The following is a 21637-nucleotide window of genomic DNA, read 5'->3' on the forward strand; positions in this document are numbered from 1 at the left end:
CCAACTTTTTTTTTTTTTACTTTTAAAACCATTTTTTCTACAACCTCTTCGGCTGAAAAGCCTCTGACGATCCCAGCTGACTTGCCTGATCGGCAGAGGCTTTTTTTCCTTTTAAAAACATTTTTTCTATAACCTCTTCGGCCGAAGAGGTTGTAAAAAAAATGCTTTTAAAAGACACTGATGATCCCAGCTGAGCCGCGCAATCATCAGAGGCTTTTTAAAAAACTTTTAAAAACATTTTTTCGGCTAAAGAGGTTGTAGAAAAAATGCTTTTAAAAATAATAAAAAAAAGCCTCTGATGATTGCACGGCTCAGCTGCACAATGGGGGGGGGAAGGGATTTTTGCTACCAGTTCTCCGAACCACCCGCCTCCATCGCTACCGGATCGGGCAATCCGGTCTGAACCGGGAGCATTTCACCCCTGCTTTACAACCTTCTCTAAGCGGTTTACAGAGTCAGCATATTGCCCCCAACCATCTGGGTCCTCACTTTATCCACCTCGGAAGGATTTATTTATTTATTTATTTATTTATTAAATTTTTATACCGCCCCCTCTCCCGAAGGACTCGGGGCGGTGAACAGCCAAAATTAAAAACACACAATACAAATATTAAAATACATTAAAACAGAATTAAATTATCTTAGGCTTCTCCAATTTAAAACCCCATTACCCATAAAATTCACCAATTAAAAATTTTTTAACCCAGCCCGGCTTGCTGAAATAAAAACGTCTTCAGGGCCCGGCGGAAGGTCCGGAGATCCGGGATTAGTCGTATCCCTGGGGGCAGCTCATTCCAGAGGGCGGATGGAAGGCTGAGTCAACCTTGAGCCTGGTGAGATTCGAACTGCCAAATTGCAGGCAGCCAGCAGTCAGCAGAAGTAGCCTGCAGTACTGCATTCTAACCACTGCGCTACCACAGCTCTTAACCCACGTCAACCATCCCAGAGTTCATAATAACCCTAAGACTACCATCCAGAATAAGCATACAGGACATTGTAGGCTTGAAATTACTCAAACACATTTTGCAGAATGAGAGCTGCAAGAGGATTAGCCACCAAGTGTCCATACTGTGGGAGATGCTGTCACTACAGAGAGACATGATAAAGTCAGAGATGCTAATTTTAGTAGCTAAACATGACCAGAAAAACAATGCAAGGAGGTGGGACCATGACACACCTCTTTCCTCAGGAAGAGTTTCCAGGTAGGGTTAGCATAGGAGAAGCTGACACTAGCAGAAAGATTGAAGAGCTGGGTTTTGACATTAGTGTCTTCCAACAGTGTCTTAGCCGAATCTAAGTGTGAAAGAAACAGAAACACTCCACCTGTAACGATGGCTGCTTCCTAACTTAATCAACAACAGAAGTGCCAAACAAAATCTACAGGATCAGAAAGGGTTTGCTTACCTTTCGTGCCAGTTGTTTCATCTGTGACAGAATCTGGAGGAAAAGAAGGGGGTGAGCCAGGAGGGGGAGGAGGAAGCACCGAGCGGCCAGGACCAAAAACACCTGTGAGTGCCAGTTGTTTTTCTTTGATGGTATTGGAGGGTTTGATGGGTGGTAAAGGTGGTGATGACTTAAGTTTTTCAGAGGAGACCTGGGAGACCTGGGAGCAGGAAGGAAGAGCAAGGGCTCAGTTCAGCCATGGCCGTATGTTACTCACATATGATTAGCAACTCATTCACATCACACAGCTAGCAAGTTAAGTTACTGAAGACAATTGCCATTTAATTTGTTCATTTCATTTGATAGAGTTCTATAGATGGGACCCATTAGGATGATTTAAATGGAGCAAACATTATAAATGCTATAACAGTTTATTAGTAGTAGCTTTTAACAGCATCTAGAGTTAACAGTGCCTTATCTCTAAGTCAAATCACGGTGTCTCTTGGTTCAGGCTATGAAAATTATTTTCAGAAGATTAAGTTCTATCCAGAGAACAGACAGAACATTTCCAAAGATATTGACTGAGTGGTAATAACAACAGCCATATAGTTATGTCTTATTTTCATACCTTATGAAAATAAGCTCTATTTTCCCTTCAGGGGCAGATATAGGTTTATCTGATTTTTATCCACAGGCTGGGCAAAGAAAAGGAGAATTATTCAAAACTTCCCAGTGAGTACTATGAGCTGACTGGAAATTTAAGCCTGCAGATTTTGATAGGACATTTCCTTCTACAGACTAGATTGAAGTTAGCTCGTCAAACACTCACCGATGAATGATCCAACCCCAGAGCCTCCAGTTTTGCTAGAGCTTCCTCCTTTGGTTCACATTTCGTAAGAGGTTTAGAGATGTCTCTGCAATTAAACAAAAACCAGCTAAGATGACCTGTTGTGTGGGCCGCCATGGATGGTGCACAACAAAAGACCTAACCTTAGAGACTTTGTTTATAGAAGTTCTCTTACATATGTAGATACAAAAGATCCATGGCTGTTCCTACTGTAGGAACAGAATCCTGTGACAAGATGGTTAGTCATTTATGCAAGAAATGTCCAATATTTGGAGACAAATATTTTGTCAATGACCAACTCACACATTAACAGACTTTCCTCCTTCCCTCAAACTGAGAAGTTCTAGGGGTGGCCTGAATCTTTTCTTTCTGCAACTTCAACCACCAAGGGAGATCTTTGATCAACTTGGCACATTTCTTTACCTAACAGGCATGATGGGTTTTGGTGGTGGGACTGGACGAGTCTTATGAGTTTTAATAATGTTCCGTATCTCCTGGCTTGGTTCAGGCTGTTCAGGATTTGTATTCTGGAATTTCCTCTCCTGATAATTTCCCAGTTGCATAGGAGGTGGCAAATCTGAAGTAAAGAATTAAGAGTATATTTTCTTTTTCTTTTTTTCTTTTTTAATTACATCCCTAAACTTTCCCCCTCCCACACAAACTCTTTTGGTATTTTCCAATACTTTCTAAACAGCTACTTTCCAATTTCTTACATAAATATCTTGCTGTTTTCATCCTGTGTGCATATTTAAGAAACAAGAATGGACAGTAAGACAAACAGCAAAAGCAACTGTTTCAGAATAGAAAAGTTGAAGGAACAGGATAGAAAAGCAAACTCAGATTTGGTGAGTGAGTGAGTGAGTGAGTGAATGAATGAATATGTCACTGTCTCTTTATTCTGTGCCCAAATCATAATCCTTCTGCAGAGATTAATATGAAGGAAGCTATTTGAATCATACTCTCACCCACAAATGCTATTACAACATGTTTTGGAACTTCTCAAGAACATCCTGTAATGTGAAAGGCAAATAGAAAAACTGATCTATAGAAGATTAATATAAAACCTCATGGGCTGTCGTGCAATTTGCTCAGATTGAAGAGTGGCCAACATTTAGTTGATGTCTTGTTCCATGCATTAATGTTTTGGCATTATTTCTTTATTATATCTGATAAAATCAAGTTAAATCTTTATCATATCTGATAAAATCTCCAAGATTAATATCAGACCAACAATCAAGAAGTAAACAATACTCCAACCAAGGAACTGCCAAATAAGCTAATAGTAAACAGTCCAACCAATGAATCTCCAAGACCCCTTCCACCAACACTGACAGGGCAAACCACTGAAATATAAACTAAGGGCAAACCCCACTCCTCACTAACACTGATGATGTTACCTAGCTTGGATAATGAAATGTCTGCAAGAAAACAACTAAGTTCAGTGAGCACTAAGGACCCCTTCAAAATCAGCTATTATCTACAAAAATATCTGCTGCAACAAACAGATCATTCCCAAAACGGGTATGGCAGCACTTTGACTCCTCTTGCAACACCATTAAGAATCACGCTGTTGCAAGCCTCTTGCACGAGCTTTTTACAGTATTCAGATGCTGATCAGAAGCGTTCACAGCTTACCTGAATTTGATTCTTGGTTGGGACTTGGGTCCTCTGACTTTTCTTTTATTCTATGACTTTTTGAAGAGGAAATGACTTTCTTCAATGGAATTGTTTCAAGTCCTATATAAAAGAAGAGGTTCAGGCATTGATCTACGTTTTGTTCTAGCATCAGACAGACATCCCCGGCTCGGACAGGTTCGCAAGAACCGGTAGTAAAACTGGCAGGAGGCTCCGCCCACCGTCCTGGATGTAATCATTGGCGATCTGCACACGCGCAAAAGCAAGACATGCACGCTTGCTTCGCTCGTGCACGTGCACACCCGATCCCATTGCAAACTGGTAGTAAAGGTAAATAGAATAGAACCCCTGGCATAAGACTAAGCAAAATCTGCAAGAAACCAGACTAACAGGGGTTGCAAAGGAATTAGAGACTGATACAGCTAAATTTTACTTTTTAAAAGTTTATGGATTATGGACAGTGAGAAGTAGACTACTCAGCTAGTTCTTGACGTACAAACACAATCGAGCCCAAAATTTCTGTTGCTAAGTGAGACATTTGTTAAGTGAATTTTGCCCCATTTAATGACCTTTCTTGCCACATTTGTTAAATGAATCACTGCAGTTGTTCAGTTAGTAACATGGTCATTAAGTGAATCTGGCTTCGGCCATTGACTTTGCTTGTCAGAAGGTGGCAAAAGGAAATCACGTGACTCTGAATTTTGATCATGTGACCATGGAAATGCTGCAACGGAGAAGTGGCAACCGAGATGCGGTAATGATCACAAGTCACTTTTTTCAGTGCCGTTGTAACTTCAAATAGTCACTAAATGAATTGTTGTAGGACTACCTGTACATAGGGGGAAAGAACTACATTAAGACTTAGATGCCGTTATGACAAAGGTGGCAAATTTAGCAAATCAAAGATTTTGATTATTCTAAACCATGTAAATGTATCAGAGAATATGATTGGAAGTATTTTTTTTTGTCCTGAATCCTAATAGTCGGACAATGGAACCACAAAGCTGGTTTGTCATTAGAAGTCCTCATCCTATTTTTGTTATCAATATTAATTTTTATCTGGAGAACCGAAAAGACTAATCACATCCCAAGAATTCATTCGTATTCTTACAAAAAGCACTTTACTTGGAAGTAAGTCTGAGAAGGCTGCAATAAAGATCTTGTTGCATTAGTATTAAAAAAATGAAGATATGACAATCTGGGAAGGACACTGGCTTACAACTCACCCATTCTCTGGAAGAACTCGACTTTCTTTTGAAAAGTCCCCCTAGAGAGGGAATCTACCCTGATGTCCACAGGCACCTCGTCTTCCAAAATGTGGATCTAGGATATATACCAGAAGGTGGGTTACAATTTGGATCATGTCCTTGATTTCTTCTTTAGTGAAATAGCTAAACTGTAGAATTCAAATATACTTCTAGATCAGGGGTGTCAAACTCACGTCGTCACAGCGGTGTCATATAACATATCAGGACTTTTTTCCCCTTCGCTAAACTGGGCGTGGGTGTGGTCAGTGCATGATGCATCCGGCCTGTGGGCCGGGAGTTTGACAGTCCTGTTCTAGATCCACTTTTCCCAATCCCAGATGAGTAAGAAAAATATTCATGGAAAGCATTTGTTCAAAACATATTAGCATCCTTGAAGGAAAAAAAAAAAGAGGCTATCTTCCCTAATATGTTCTAATCCTGACAGAGATTTCATTAATCCATCTTTGAGGACTCGTTTTTTCCACATTACTACCATTTCATCCTCAGAAGAATCTTAAACTCCAAGGGAGACATTCCTGAGCAACTTTCTCCAAGCAGATGGATGCTTTTCATGGCAATTCTATCACCTACCAAAAACCAAGCCTATTTTTTTTTACAAATATTAATATTAATATATAAATATTAATATTTTTTAAAAATATTAGAAGTAACAAAATGATCTATTAAGGAAAATCCCTCAGGACATAAAACAGAGTCCCTCAGGAATTGGGCGGCATAAAAATGCGATAAATAAATAAATAAATAAATAAATAAATAAATAAATAAACAAACAAACAAACAAACAAACAAACAAACAAACAAACAAACAAACAAACAAGTCTATGGAGATTCACAGTCATCCAGGTCATGGTTGTCCCGAAGGTGCTTTTTCAAAAGGCAACTGGACTTTGTTTTTCCTTGAATATTTTTTTGCTTCTCATCCAAGAAACTTCTTCCTTCAATTCACTTCAGAACAATATGAATTAAAACAAAATGTTGGAGGAAATGATTCTATTCTAGCCTTTTCTCGGTTCATTTTGTGGTACATTTTATCTATTTGCACATTTTAGTGTACTTACGTTAGCTCAAAGATTAAATGGAAGAACTTAATGCAGGCTTCTTTTTACAACAGAAAATGGACTTACCTTGTCACCTGACGTTTGTAAGATTTGAGGCCAAGTCTTTTAAATTAAGAGCAAATAAAATGGCAGAAAGCTTGAACTTCATTTTATTTATTTGATTTAAATTTATCAGCTGCCTAACTATAAACAGCCAGAAATTTAAATAGCTGAATATAGTTGATCCTACAGGGTCAACTGTAGGATTAACACACTAATTTTCAAATCCATGATCAGATATAAAACATATTAGCAGATAACTAAAATGAGATGACCTTATCTATGTGTAATTGAAACAATGAGTGGGAGGGGCAGGTATGACGGGCGCAGGGGGCCATATCATGTGCTGGGGGTGCGCACATGCTGTCTACAAGTAATTACGCACCCCGGCCCCCAATGCGCGACTCGTGTCCTGGGTTGTGCAGAGTCTCAGGCCCAGGGTCCGCGGCTGATGTTGTGTAATGCCAGGTCGGTCGTTAATAAAGCCCCCCTCATTTGTGATCTTATTTTAGAGGGGGGTGCGGACCTGGCAGGTATTACGGAGACCTGGTTGGGCCAAGAGGGGGGGTCCCCCTCGTTGAAATGTGCCCACCAGGTTTCAGTGCATTTCATCAGCCAAGGGCCCAGGGGAGGGGTGGGGGAGTGGCGGTGATTATTAGGGAGAGTCTTTGTCCGAGGGAGACCACTGTTCCTCAGATAGCCGGATGTGAGTCCCTCTTTGTGAAGTGGGGCCGTGGGGTGCAGATGGGTTTGCTGACTGCGTACCTGGCTCCCTGCCACGTGGCAGCGACCCTGCCCGAGCTACTCGACGTCATTGCCAGGGTGGCGGTTGACACCCCCAGACTTATTGTCATGGGGGATTTCAACCTTCCGTCTGCGGGTGAGGCGTCAGAGGCGGCTCGGGAGTTCATGGCTTCCATGACGGCCATTGACCTGACCCAGTTAGTTCAAGGCCCAACTCACATAGGGGGACACACTCTGGACCTGATTTTTGTCTCTGGTCAGTGGTTGAATGATCTTGGTAGAGGGGATCTAGACATCAAACCCTTGTCATGGACAGATCATTCGCTCCTTCACTTAGACTTTCCTACCGCTTTCCCCCGCCGCAGGGAGACGGAACCGACCAAATGGTTCCGTCCCAGGCGCCTGATGGACCCCGAAAGGTTCCTGATGGAGCTTGGGCCGTTTCCTGAGACTCTGGCACACGACTCGACTGAAGAGCTGGTGGCCGCCTGGGAGAGTGCGGCCGCCGGAGCTTTGGACCGCGTCGTGCCTTTGCGGCCTCTGACCCGATGCCGATCTCAATTGGCTCCTTGGTTCTCTGAGGAGCTGAGAGAGATGAAGCGTCGGAAAAGACGCCTAGAGAGCATTTGGAGGACTAGTCAATCCGATTCCGACCGGACACAGGTGAGGTCTTATATCAAGACCTACCTAGTGGCGATAAAAGCGGCGAAATCTAACCATTTCTCCGCTCTTATCGCATCTGCAGAGAACCGCCCAGCCGCCCTGTTTAGGGTGACCCACTCCCTTCTTCGGGGGGGGGGAGTGCGGGAAGATCCCTTGCAAGGCCGCGCTGAGGATTTTGTGCAATTCCTGCATGATAAAGTCGCTCGGATTCGGGATGGCTTGGACTCCGATTGGATGAGTCCAGGGGAGGAGACAGGGGCAGGCCTTGAGAATATTATCTGGGAGGAGTTTGATCCTGTGGCTCCCAAGGATGTGGACAGGGTTCTGGGTAGGATTAGTGCCGCCACATGTTTATTGGACCCGTGTCCCTCCTGGTTGGTACTGGCCTCCCGGGAGGTTACACGAGGCTGGCTCCAGGGGATTATAACTGCTTCTCTGAGTGAGGGTGCCTTTCCCGCCGCCTTGAAAGAGGCGGTGGTGAGGCCCCTCCTCAAGAAGCCTTCCCTGGACCCGGCTGAATTAGCTAACTACCGTCCGGTCTCCAACCTTCGTTTTGTGGCGAAGGTTGTTGAGAGTGTGGTGGCACGACAACTGCCCGGGCACCTAGATGAAGCTATCTATCTAGACCCGTGCCAGTCGGGCTTCAGGCAGGGGCACAGCACAGAAACGGCATTGGTCGCGTTGGTGGATGATCTCTGGAGGGCTCGGGACAGGGGTTGCTCCTCTGTCCTAGTCCTATTAGATCTCTCAGCAGCTTTTGATACCATCGACCATGGTATCATGCTGCGGCGGTTAAGAGGGTTAGGAATAGGGGGCACCGTTCTGCGGTGGTTCTCCTCCTTCCTCTCTGACCGCTCGCAGTTCGTGTTGGCAGGGGGGCAGAGGTTGACCTTGAGGCATCTCGCATGGGGAGTGCCACAAGGGTCAGTCCTCTCGCCCCTTCTGTTCAACATTTATGTGAAGCCACTGGGTGAGATCATCCGTGGTTTTGGGGTGAAGTGTCATCTGTACGCTGATGATACTCAGCTGTACATTTCCACCCCAGACCACCCCAACGATGCCCTTGATGTGATGTCTCGCTGCCTGGAGGCCGTGCGGGTCTGGATGGGGAGGAACAGGCTCAGACTCAACCCGTCCAAGACCGAGTGGCTGTGGCTGCCGGCGTCCTGATATAGTCAGCAGGTGCCATCGCTGACTATTGGGGGTGAATCTTTGCCCCCCACAGAGAGGGCTCGCAATCTGGGTGTCCTCCTGGATGCACGGCTGTCTTTAGAAGAGCATATGGCGGCCGTGGCCAGGGGGGCCTTTTATCAGGTTCGCCTGATCCGCCAGTTGCAGCCCTTTCTGGACCGGGACGCCTTGCGCACGGTCACTCATGCCCTTGTTACCTCCCGGCTGGACTATTGTAATGCTCTCTACATGGGGCTCCCCTTGAAGAGCACTCGGAGGCTCCAACTGGTCCAGAATGCGGCCCGCGCGGGTGGTTATGGGCGCAACTCGTTGTGCCCGCGTGACACCCCTCCTGCGCGAGCTGCACTGGCTCCCAGTGGTCTTCCGGGTGCGATTCAAGGTGTTGGTTACCACCTTTAAAGCGCTCCATGGCATAGGACCCGGGTACCTTCGAGACCGTCTTCTGCCACCAATAGCCTCCCACCGACCAGTCCGCTCCCACAGAGAGGGTCTCCTCAGGGTGCCATCAGCCAAGTTATGTCGGCTGGCGACACCCAGGGGGAGGGCCTTCTCTGTGGGAGTCCCTGCCCTGTGGGATGAACTGCCCCCGGAAATACGCAAGATCTCCGACCTCCGGGTGTTTCGTTGCGCATTGAAGACCCTGTTGTTCCGCCAGGCCGGGCTATCAACTTAATAATTTTAAATTGGGGTATTTTAAATTTTTGGGGTTTTAAATCGGCCAAATCTATTTAATTATTTTAATTTTTAATTACTGTTGTGTCTTGTGTTTTTAAATTGGCTGTACACCACCCTGAGTCCTTCGGGAGAAGGGCGGTATAGAAATAAAATCATTATTATTATTATTATTATTATTATTATGTATTCTGAGCTTTTTGGAATTCAGATACAACAAATATGTATCTGGGGGATGTCGGGTTCTATACTCCATAAAATGAAGTAATAGGATTCTCTCCCTCTCTTCCATCATGCAGGCTCAGTGGAGTATTATCCAGAAAAAGAATTCTATAAGGAATACTCAGTACCGGTGATTGTGGTGGAGGTGGAGGAGAAGAAGAATCTTGTATTGGTCTTGAAGATTCAGAAGGTTCTTCCTTTACTGACATCTTCTTTGATCTTGAAAGTTCAGGAGGCCTCTTGAGGAGTAATGTTTCCTTTGGGCTTGAAGCTTCAGGTGATCGCTTCCTTGGTGATACTCGTCTTGGCCTCGAAGCTTCAGGTGATCGCTTCCTTGGTGATACTCGTCTTGATCTTAAAGATTCAGGTGAGCTTTCTGATGATGATGGCCTTCGTCTTAAATGTTCAGATGTCCTCCTCTTTGGTGATGCTCGTCTTGGCCTTGACAATGTAGGTGAACTGGATGGTGAGGGTTGTCTTTGCCTTGAATATTCACGTGATCTATGTGAAGATAATTGGTTTGGGTGTGAATGCTCACGAGATCTATACTTCTGTTGCCGCTGCTGATCCTGTTCTGAAATTTTCATGGCTTGAAGTGTCATCTGCTGAGCCTACAAAATCAAATTCATATTTTGTTGCTTCTTATTTACTTTGCGGATTTATATCCACCAACATTCAGATCTCAGATTACTTTTAATCATAACTGAACTATGATTTCACTTTTCCTGTTTTAAATTTTTCTTTTTCTTGTTCTCTTCATGTTTCTCTTCTACATCTATTATTCTCTAATATCTCCCGCCTTGCTCTTAAGTAAAGCTTAACACAAACACAATGAATACAGCAGTCCTCGATTTATGACCACAATTGAGCCCAAAATTTCTGTTGCTAAATGAGACATTTGTTATGTGAGTTTTGCCCCATTTTACGACCTTTCTTGTCACAGTTGTTAAAGAAATCATTGCAGATGATACGTTAGTAACCCAGTTGTTAAGTGAATCTGGCTTTCCCATTGACTTTGCTTGTCAGAAGGCCTCAAAAGGGGATCACACGATCTTGGGACACAGCAACGGTCATAAATATGGACCAGTTGCCAACCATCTGAATGTTGATCACATGATCATGGGGATGCTGCAAAGGTCATAACTTTGAAAAACAGTCATAACTCACATTTTTCAGTGCCGTTGTAATTTTGATCGGTCACTAAACGAACTGTTGTAAGTCAAGGACTACCTGTAAATATGTTACCACTGGTGTATCTTTAATTCAGGAATTCACTGATTTGTATATTTCAATCATGCACAAATTTGGCAAAAGAAAACCCCTTCCCATGAGGCAATTTCCCCCTCTATTAAACCCATTCCCTAGTACAGGTAGACCTCAACTTACAAGAATTCGCTTAGTGACCGACTGAAGTTACAACGGCACTGAAAAAAGTGACTTATAACCATTTTTCACACTCATGACTGTTGCAGCATCCCCATTGTCAGATGACTTACTTTCGGATGCTTGACAATTGACTCATTTTTTGGGGTTGCAGTGTCCTGTGGACACGTGATCACATTTTGTGACCTTCTGACAAGCAAAGTCAAGAGGGAAACCAGATTCACTTAACAACCCTGTGACTAATTTAACAACTGCACTTAACAAATGTGGCATGGGAAGTCGTAAAATGAGACAAAACTCACTTAACAAATTTCTCCTTTAGCAAACAAAATTTTTGGGCTCAATTGTGATCGTAAGTTGAGGACTACCTGTATTAGATGCTCAATCATAACTTGGCCCTTTGATGCCTCGGATTGCACAAGAAATGATTTCTTCAAATTGGTGTGGGAACTGACAAACTTGACTCCCAGCCAAGACAATACACTGTCTTGCGTACACTTTCACTCTAACCCTGTCACATACCAGAAACAGGGCTTGTTGGTTGATGGCAGATTGTTGCTGTGCTGCTGCCTGGTTAGGATCCAATGATGGCATCATGGGCTGAGTCATCATCATAGCTGAAAGCAAAAGCAAAAGAGACAGGGGGTCACATAGAATCACAATGCATATGTCCCCACACGTTGTTAAATGCACAGCAATTTTTGTGTAAACTACACAAGCTTCATCCCATCTCAGCCAGGGATGAAATCTACTTACCTTCCCTACCGGTTTGGAAGTGCGCGTGCCATCGTCACGTCTGATTTTTGACCCTCTGCGCAAGTGCAGAAGGTTTTGCGCATGCAGAGAGGATTAAAACTGGGAAGTAATGATGTCCGGGCGGGTGGGCGGAGCCTCGCACTGCCACCGCTACCAGTTTGCTGAACCACGTGCCACTGGCGCTACCGGCTCGCATGAGCCGGACAGAACCGACAGGATTTCACCACTAATCTGAGCCCTCAAGTCATTGTGTTCTTGTTACCTGGCATTCCCGGCATGGTGGCTGGCATCATTCCTCCCATAACTGGCATAGATGGAAAAGTTGGCATGGTCATCATTCCAGGGTAACCTGATGGATTGAGAGAAGAGAGTCTGGCTTATTCCCATGAAACTAACAACCGGTTATGGCTCCCTATTTTGGGTTGCGCGAACCTGGATGACCGCTAGATTGCAACAATATGCTATCCTTGCATTTGTCTGGAGTTTTGCAGCCCAGATATGATGGCCCTAAATAAAATTCACTTGAGGTTCTGTTCAAATCCGTGATTGGAAAAATCCTCCGGTTTTCAATTAACGGTACATTTTAACTAGTGTAGTAAGCAATTGAGCTCAAAATTTCATTTGCTAAATCAGACATTTATTAAATGAATTTTGCCCCGTTTTATGACCTTCCCTGTCACAGTTGTTAAGTGAATGATTGTTAAGTTAGTAACAGTTGTTAAATGAATCTGGCTTCCCCATTGACTTTGCTTGTCAGAAGGTCGCAAAAGGGGATCATATGACCCCGGGACACTGCAACCGTCATAAATAAAGTACCATATTTTTCGGAGTATAAGGCGCATCTTTCCCCCCAAAAAAAGGGGGTGAAAATTTAGGTGTGTCTTATACACCGAATGTAGCCCCACCCACCCACTGGCCCCCACCCTTTGGCCTTTGGCCTTAACACAATTATTGTTATGTATGGGCACATATGTTTTACCTTTGTAAAAGATATCTGCAATTATAAATGCATTTAATAATATGAGCATTGTAACATTTTTTACATTCCCCCCTATAAAGGAATTACTGTATCCGAAGCATACAGAATTCTATACAACACTTTTTAGAGATTTTTCATGCTGTCCTTGTACAGTGATTTTCCTCCCCTTTCATTTTTTTTTTTAACCTCCTTAGGTGCAAGGAAAAATATTTAGGCCAATAATCCTCATCCCAGCAGTGTGAATAATAAGCCTCGATTCCAGAATTGCTTTTTTAAAAAAAAAGAACAGTCACAGAAGCTACCATCTATCCCAGAACTGTCAAACTCCTGGCCCACGGGCCGGATGCGTCACGTGCTGCCCACCTCCATGCCCAGTTTAGGGTAGAGGGGGAAAGTCCCGATACGTCACGTGACACCACAGTGATGATGTGAGTTTGACACCCTTGATCTATCCTATCAAGTAAGTCCCTGTTGCTGTCCTCCCCGCATTCAAACTCTCACCTGAATAGACTCCTTGATTCATAGGTCCAATTTTCCCACCTCCTTTCATACGACCAGTCAGGTTTGCCTCACTTTCCATAGCCTGCAGAGAGGCAGGGAAAAAAGAGATATCAACACTTAGTTTCAACTCTAGCTACCCCTGGAGATCATATATGCGTGGCAAAGAGGCAGTGATCATAACCACCATCACAGTTCTGTTCTCAGTGCCCACCCAGTGGTGGCATTCAGCCAGTTCTATCCAGTTCGGGCAAACTGGTAGCGGTGGCTGTGGGAGGCTCCGCCCACCCGCCCGGATGTCATCACGTCCTGTTTTTGATGCTCTGCGTTCTGATGCTCAGAACATCCTGCACATGCAGAGGTGTTGCGCATGAACGAAGCGAGCACACGCACACATGCCCTCACATTTGTGAACCGGTAGCGAAGGTAAGTGAATACCACCCCTGTGCCCACCCACCGGTATCAGAAAGTGATGTATGAGGAATAGCAAAAAAACTTAGATAAGATTAGACTTACTGACATATGAGGTCTGGAGCCAGCATGTAACAGAGGTTTAAAGAGGCCATCCACATAGTGATCCAATTCTCTATGGGGAGTTGGACTATCCATGATGTCTAATTCGGAAAGGGGGAGGAGGAAGGGATAAAATCATTGTTAATCAAAGAAATAAAACTCCTGTCATTCTTCATTACCACCCCTTGCTCATTTTATTTATTTATTTATTTATTTATTTATTTATTTATTTATTTATTTATTTATTTATTTATTTATTTATTTATTTATTGGTTCGATTTATATGCCGCCCTTCTCCGGAGACTCAGGGTGGCTTACAATGCGTTAAGCAATAGCCTTCATACTTTTGTATATACCTGCTTAGTAGGGCTTTCGCCCCCCCCCCAAGTGGTGTTTTTTTTTTTAATACAAAGTCATCTTATTGCCCCCACAATCCGGGTCCTCATTTTACCTACCTCGAAAGGATGGAAGGCTGAGTCAACCTTGAGCCTGGTGAGATTTGAACTTGCAGTAATTGCAGGCAACTAGTGTTACTTAATAGCACTTTAGTCTGCTGCGCCACCAAGGCTCTTTATAAAGGCTCTTTTCTCCACCTATCCTCAATGCATTGGTTGAGTATCTCCCCATCCCACCCATATGGGGAGCTTTTATGGCTTTAGGATGCAAAGGTCAAATTCCCCCCCCCCCATTATTCTCAGATGCCTTTGAACTCCTGACCTGAGATGGAGACTCACCTGGATGGACTGCCTTGTCAAACATGGGAGGCAGGGAAGGTGGAGGGAAAGAAGGGGCCTTAAAGGTTGGTGCAGGAGGGATATCCAAGGACATCCTATTGAAAAAGAAATAAGAGCGGGGGTCTCAAAAGCAGAGATTTCTGGGGATACAAGAGAGAGGTTGATGGGGACAGGAGGTAATGAGGCAGTCACTTACCTATTTGGAGAGTTCTTCTGAGAGTAGCTCACATCCCTCTCAGGGATAATAGGATAATTAGAGGAGGACTGAGAAGGGCAATTTATGTCCTCCATTTCACCAAGGAGATCCAACACAAAGTCACAGCCTGCTAAGTCCTGCCACTTGTTGCCAGTGAACATTGATATGGACCATCCGCGAGGGACTGTATCCAAACCCCTGAGATCAACAAAGTGAGGAGACAAAGTGTCACAGGAGGTAGCAGAGGATGCTATGAAGCAGTGAAAAGGACCAGGAAGATGGTATGAGTTGGAGACAAGGAGGAAAAGCATTATGTTCCTCCTCCAGCTTCTGCACAACATTTCTTATGTGCTAGTTAACATCTCACATAAACAATATGTTAAAGTGCCCCAGAAAAGCTAACAGATTTCAAGTTATCATAGGGCCTATGCAACTGAGATGGAGTTGGGCTTTTGCAAATTAATTAAAGTCCAAATTAAATTAATTATTTATTAATTAATATCCAGTGGATGGATAGTCCATTAATATCAAATCTTTCACTGCAGAAGAGTCACCACAGAATAATTAGTAAGGGCCATTGAATTCAGACAATGGTTTCAAGAGTAAATGAAACACACTTTATCATTTTCCTTCAAAATTCTGCTTTCCCCAAGCCTTTGAGTTCCCTTGCAAAGGCTACAAAGTAATAAAGGATAGTTTTGTAGATTGTTTGGATGAATCTTTAAAGGAATAGGAGATCTCTGTTGGAGACTAGAAATTCTATCAAAGAATACAGCCTTTTAGCTCTGGTGGACATCTAAAAACAACTAACTGTTTTAAAAAAAAAAGAGGCAAATCCCAATTTCTCTTTGCCTTTAGATTACCTTGAGTTCAGGATCCAGCCTGCATATTGCTCTCCTGTGGTCCAAGATTCTACTTCTGCTGAAATCCTCTCCTCTAAACCAAAGAAAGAGTTTAAAAACCAATGAATATAAATATATATATATATATATATAAAAAAACCCAATGAATATAATCTACAAGAAAATCTTGCTATACTGTATAGTGCGCGCCAGCTACTCATATTTCTTTCCTATTCTCCCCGCTCCTCAAAATATATTGTTTCATATATATGTTTAATTCTATATGTTGGATTCTTCTGAGCACCTCTCTTGTAGGTACACAGGATGCCATCCTGATAATTGAAAGGACTGCCAAAAGTGAATGGGCATATCAGGTTGCAGTGTGAGCAGCTCACTGTAGGGACAAAGCAAGATTGACCGCTTACTGTTATATATTTACTCAGAAATATTGTAAGCTCTGCTAAGGTATTCCATACCACTATGTTTTTACTCCCTCCTATACCCTCAATTTTAAAACATAGAGCAGACTGAGGTTCAACTGTTATGTCTCTTTCTCCAACCTGTCTATCATAGAGGACAGAGAGACACGGATTTCATGGTGATACAATGGGATGATTCCTGTATTTTGTTACTATAATGGCCCAGTCTGATCTCATCACCTGGATTTCTGATTTTGCTCTCATGCTAACATTGCATTATAAATTGCAATGGGACAGGAAACCCTTGTCTCTTGGTAGACCAAAGGAAAACAATAGAACATTTTGTATGAAGGCTTGTTGTAGTAGTTATCTTGCTAATTAGACTAAAACCTTTGGAACGGAGAACTTCAGTACATTCCACATACTGTTCCACAGTTCCCTTTTTTTAAAAAAATGCTATTCCTGCATTTTAAAGCGAGACAAGAAACAATGGATGGAAAATAATCAAGGAGAGAAGCAACCTGGAATTAAGGAGAAACTTTCTAACACTGAGAACAATTAACCCATGGAACACCCATGTCTTCAGAAGTTGTGGGTGCTTTTGTCACTGGAGATTTTTAAGAAGAGATTGGACAGCCACTTGTCTGCAATGGTGTAGGGTCTCCTGCTTGAGCAGGTGGTTGGACTAGAAGACTTCCAAAATCCCTTCCAGCTCTACTCTGATTGACCGACTGAGTGCTGAATAGGAAAGCAACAATTACCTTCATAAGTGTAGACTTCCAGCACCATCTTGCCTTTCCTCTGGTTGGCAGTCCACTCCAGGCGGGTGGGGGGGAAACTGCGGGACAGCTCCGAGTAACTCTCCATCTGCTTCATGGAGGTTAAGAGTTTGCGCTGGCACATTCCGTTGTAGCCCTCCAGACCATGATCTGACACAAACCTACATCCCAGCAAATGAAGAATAAGAATAAGAATAAGAATAAGAATAATTTTATTTCTATACCGCCCTTCTCCCGAAGGACTCAGGGCGGTGTACAGCCTATTAAAAGCACAAAACAAACATCAATTAAAATAATTTAAAATTATTAAATAATTCGGCTCAATTTAAAACCCCAGAAATTTAAAACACCAATTTAAAATTGTTATGTTGATAGCCTGGCCTGGCGGAACAACAGGGTCTTGAGTGCACAGCGAAATACCCGGAGGTCGGAGATCTTACGCACTTCCGGGGGCAGTTCATTCCACAGGGCTAGGGCTCCCACAGAGAAGGCTCTCCCCCTGGGTGTCACCAGCTGACATAACTTGGCCGATGGCACCCTGAGGAGACCCTCTCTGTGGGAGCGAACTGGCCGGTGGGAGGCTATTGGTGGCAGAAGTCGGTCTCGAAGGTACCCGGGTCCTATGCCATGGAGCGCTTTAAAGGTGGTTGGAAGACCACTGGGAGCCAGTGCAGCTCGCGCAGGAGGGGTGTCACGTGGGCACAACAAGTTGCGCCCATAACCACCCGTGCGGCCGCATTCTGAACCAGTTGGAGCCTCCGAGTGCTCTTCAAGGGGAGCCCCATGTAGAGAGCATTACAATAGTCCAGCCGGGAGGTGACAAGGGCGTGAGTGACCGTGCGCAAGGCGTTCCGGTCCTGAAGAGCCTTCAGTAACCACTGCTGCTATTTCAATGCTTCCCGAAACCCAGGGAGGAAAAAAACCCACTTCTTACTTCAGCAGAGGCTTCTCCAGAGCTGGTGAAGGCACGAAGGCACTCAGGAGGGTAGCCATCAAGACCCAGCCTCGTTGGCATTGCTCCAGATCTGGGTTTTTCCACAGCTGGGTGGCCACTTGGCTCAGCAGCTCATTGCGTAGTGGGAGGCTGGCCAGTCCCCGGCTTGCTATGTAGTTGCCTAGAAGCTGTTCGTGGATGCCCTGCAAATCCCGGTCATTGATGAATCGCAAAACCTGCAGGAAGAGGAGGGGATGTACAATAAAAACAAGGGGCATTGATGTCAGATATAGAAGGAAAAATCAGAGTAACCTCATCTCTGACCCCTTCTTACCATCCTTGCAAGAAGTCAGGGCTAGGTTATCCCCAGGGCACAAAAGCCTGGGACTTTTTAAAAGAAAGATTTAGCGCACATACCCCATCTATTGTATAGAAATTAGGATTACATTATGGAACCTACACATTGGATAGAATGCAAGCACAGAATCAATTTATAGTTCTATTTTGGCAGGCTGTGATTCTGAAAATGTCCCAAAACTTCAGCTTTTCTTGAAAATATAATTCTTCCTCTCTATCACTAAACTTAAACTGGAGATGCCAGGAATTGAACCTGAGACTTTCTACACACTAAAATGTGAGTTCTGCCAGTAACCTATAAGTTCTGGAGATTGTTTTCCTTTTCTATCCATGTTAGCGAAGTAGGCTTATTTTTCTTATTGCAGCTGACCGGCAGTGGGATTCAAAAATTTTTACTATCAGTTCTGGGGTGTGACTTAGTGGGCGTGGAAGGGGAAGGAAACTGTAAAATCTCCATTCCCTCCCCACTCCAGGAGAAGGTTACTGCAAAATCCCCATTTCCTCCCGATCAGCTGGGACTCGGGAGGCAGAGAATAGATGGGGACGGGGCCAGTCAGAATTTTTACTACCGGTTCTCTGAACTACTCAAAATTTCTGCTACCAGTTCTCCAGAAATAGTCAGAACCTGCTGAAACCCACCTCTGCAGCTGACCAAGAAATGTAGCAGGAGGTAAGCAGATATATTGATTGTTAGGAATTTAGAATTAGTATGTTATTCCTATTCTTTCTTTTCTGTTTCTATCAGAGTACTATCTGTAATATATCTAGGTATCAGCAACAGTAAAATGTGGTTTTCCTTCTTTTTATAAGAAAAAAATCCAATTAAAATGTTTAAAAGGAAATAGTATAATTAACAATGATTAAAAAGCAAGTTTTCTTCTTTCAAGATCATAAAATTATGACATATCTAGCTACATAACATAAACACATGATAAAGGTAATATATTAATTAAATTGTTCCTGGCATTCTTATCTTATCAGTTGCCTCTTGAATGTCATCACACCCAAGCAATGAGCCACTTTCTGTACAGGCTCACTAGATAAGAACAGAAACCTGACGACAGATAAGGACTACTCAATAAGTTTTAAAAGACCATATGAAGTTTCTGGACAAAGTCACTTACCAAAGGTCTATTATGATAGCTTCCCAGTCATACTTTACCCACAGAAAGGTTGTCTGAGCCTTTAGGCACAATTCTAAAGACAATTTAGATAACAGATCCCAAGAAATCCTGTGGTCTCAGGACAAAAAAATTCTACATAATAGGGAGGAAATTGTGAAAACAATCTAGAGGCAAGATTTTGTTGCGAATAGCCAGAGAAGCTGCATAGGGTAGAAGAAACTCAAAATTGAGTTTTCAAAATTGCTCCCCCAGTTTCTTCTGTCCCATTCTTTTCACCAATAGCTCCATGCTGCACTGAGCAGTAGGAAGAAGGGAAGACTGGCAAATGAGAAGATGTCTTACTAAAGATATACCCATTCTCCCATCTGATCTCTGAAGTCATTTCTGAAGGGAGAAGATGGGGCTGACACTTGTACAGGATCCAGTTTAGGCACAAGCACAAACCTTTCTTGTTATTCTTAACTGCTGAAACCCACTTTTTCTAAATTCCATTATAAACCATTGAACTACAAATGCATCTAGAAGACATTGGGCCTGGTCGGGTCATCCCTTCCTTGGAAGCTCCTTGAAATCCTTCTATTACAGAACAGGAGTAAAAGCCTGAATAAGACCTTGAGGCTCCTGGAAGCTCTCTCTAACCTGAAATAGCATACGATCCTCAAGAGTCTTCATAAGTTTAGTTCGTTAAATCTGTATCTTTATTTAAATCATGTACTGGATTTAAACTGGATTTAATTTTTTTATCAAACCAGGGAAGTAGTTTCAGGTTGCAGGTTCAGTTGCTTCGTTGTTTCTTCTTACCAGCTTGTTGAGCTGTAGAGCATTTTGTCTGTGCTCAGTCTGGAGTTGGGTCAAAGGCTCTTGCAAGGGCTGTCCAAGGGCTGGAAAACTCACAATCTACAAAGGACCAAAGACAGACAGATGGTGGGAGCCATGCTCCCATGGCACTACAAGCATTTAGGTCACATTTTTTTTCCACACGCATCTATTTTATTTATGCATTTATTTGTAGCCCACTTTTATTATCTTTACAAATAACTCAGGGCGGTGATCATATCCAACACACCTTCCTCCTCTTATTTTTCTCACAACAACAACCTTGTGAAGTGGGTTGAATTAAGACAGTGTGACTGGCCAATGACCACCGAGTTGGCTCTCATGGCTAAGGCAGGACTTGAACTCACAGTCTCCTGCTTGCTAGCATTTGTTGACAGGTAGGCAAGCATAAGCCAAAGGACCTTTTTCACATATGTAATGGCAGCCAAAGCCAGTTTAGATGCCCAGTAGGCTGGAAGATGAGATGACAAGGCTGCAGCCCACCTCACTCACAAGATCTACCTTGTCCATCCAACAGACAAGAAACAGGAAAAAGGAGCCTAGAGACCGTTCTGGCCATAAAGAAATCAGGAGAAACTTGTTTACTGACTCTGCAGTCTTACCTGGAAGTGAGTTTTGATAAATGTAGAGAAGGGGAAGTTGTTAATATCATGAGGGAGAGAGAAGGTAGCCTTTGCTTTGACTTCTGGAAGGGACACCTCAGTGACTTGATTACTCTGAGCATGATTGTGATCTAAAAAAGATGGAAAAGGGACTAAGTTAAAGCTCTTCCCCATGTGAAAAGCGAGTGTAAATTAACCCATGAAATGAAAAGTTATTTTCAGTTTAGGGATTTGCCCATGTATTTTTCCTGGCAGCAATGTGATATAAATCTCCCATGCTGCAATGGCCAGTGTTTACATGTATGAATATAGCATGTTGCAATCAACAAGCTCCAGGAATAAGCAGATTGGCCATCCCAATCCGGGGGGCCCTCTTCAATTCCTGGAATTCATTAGCAGCATGACCGTTGCAGAGAATTTAAGGAATGGTAAATCCATCAATATAAAGGAGACAAAGCTGAGGAAGGTTGTATTACATCGACTGTGATATATTTTTAATTCCTTTTAGGTTGTCAAAATGTTATCTGGCTGAGCTAGAATAAGAATTCTAGCTAGTGGGACATGCTTATAGAATAGATGCTCGTTATTTCAGAGAATTTTTTTTTTCAGCCAAGGAATCTTGCCCACTGACTTTGACCATGGAATTATTTTTCCCCAATCCAGCAGTAGCTGAAGTCCAAATTGTATGGGCTTTATAGATGGCCACTACGAAATATGAAAAGGCTGCTCAACACACTCAGTGATATTTTGGTGAACAAGGTTTCCATGTGATTACAGAAAGTCCTTGACTTGCAACCATTTGTTTAGTGACTGTTCAAAACCATTTGTTACAACTTCACTGAAAAAATGGCATACGATTGGACATCATACTTACAACCGTTACAACATTTATATGGTCAAGTGATCAAACTTTGGGCACTTGGCATGTACCCTCTTTCACCCAATCGGAAAATAAGTCCTAG

The 21637-nt window shown here is 43.2% G+C and overlaps 1 protein-coding gene across 1 annotated transcript in view; it reads right to left on the reverse strand.

The window, feature by feature from the left end:
- The window catches only part of MYO15B (myosin XVB), a 73063-nt gene that overhangs the window by 13402 nt on the left and 38024 nt on the right, over positions 1-21637 (reverse strand). Inside the window, exons 16-33 of the mRNA XM_070934413.1 lie at positions 20676-20806; positions 20038-20133; positions 17756-17991; positions 16804-16982; positions 15645-15717; positions 14782-14979; positions 14586-14680; positions 13855-13952; positions 13342-13423; positions 12124-12210; positions 11628-11722; positions 9851-10333; positions 5092-5188; positions 3866-3967; positions 2654-2807; positions 2213-2297; positions 1405-1594; positions 1178-1293 (exon numbers count right to left, since the gene is read on the reverse strand). Of these exons, the coding sequence (XP_070790514.1) occupies positions 1178-1293; positions 1405-1594; positions 2213-2297; positions 2654-2807; positions 3866-3967; positions 5092-5188; positions 9851-10333; positions 11628-11722; positions 12124-12210; positions 13342-13423; positions 13855-13952; positions 14586-14680; positions 14782-14979; positions 15645-15717; positions 16804-16982; positions 17756-17991; positions 20038-20133; positions 20676-20806 (2597 nt within the window). The remainder of the gene's footprint in view (positions 1-1177; positions 1294-1404; positions 1595-2212; positions 2298-2653; positions 2808-3865; positions 3968-5091; positions 5189-9850; positions 10334-11627; positions 11723-12123; positions 12211-13341; positions 13424-13854; positions 13953-14585; positions 14681-14781; positions 14980-15644; positions 15718-16803; positions 16983-17755; positions 17992-20037; positions 20134-20675; positions 20807-21637) is intronic.

This window comes from Pituophis catenifer, unplaced genomic scaffold, assembly GCF_029215685.1.
Source record: "Pituophis catenifer annectens isolate HBS135680 unplaced genomic scaffold, rPitCat1.0.hap2 SCAF_2, whole genome shotgun sequence".
Taxonomy (NCBI): Eukaryota; Metazoa; Chordata; class Lepidosauria; order Squamata; family Colubridae; genus Pituophis; species Pituophis catenifer.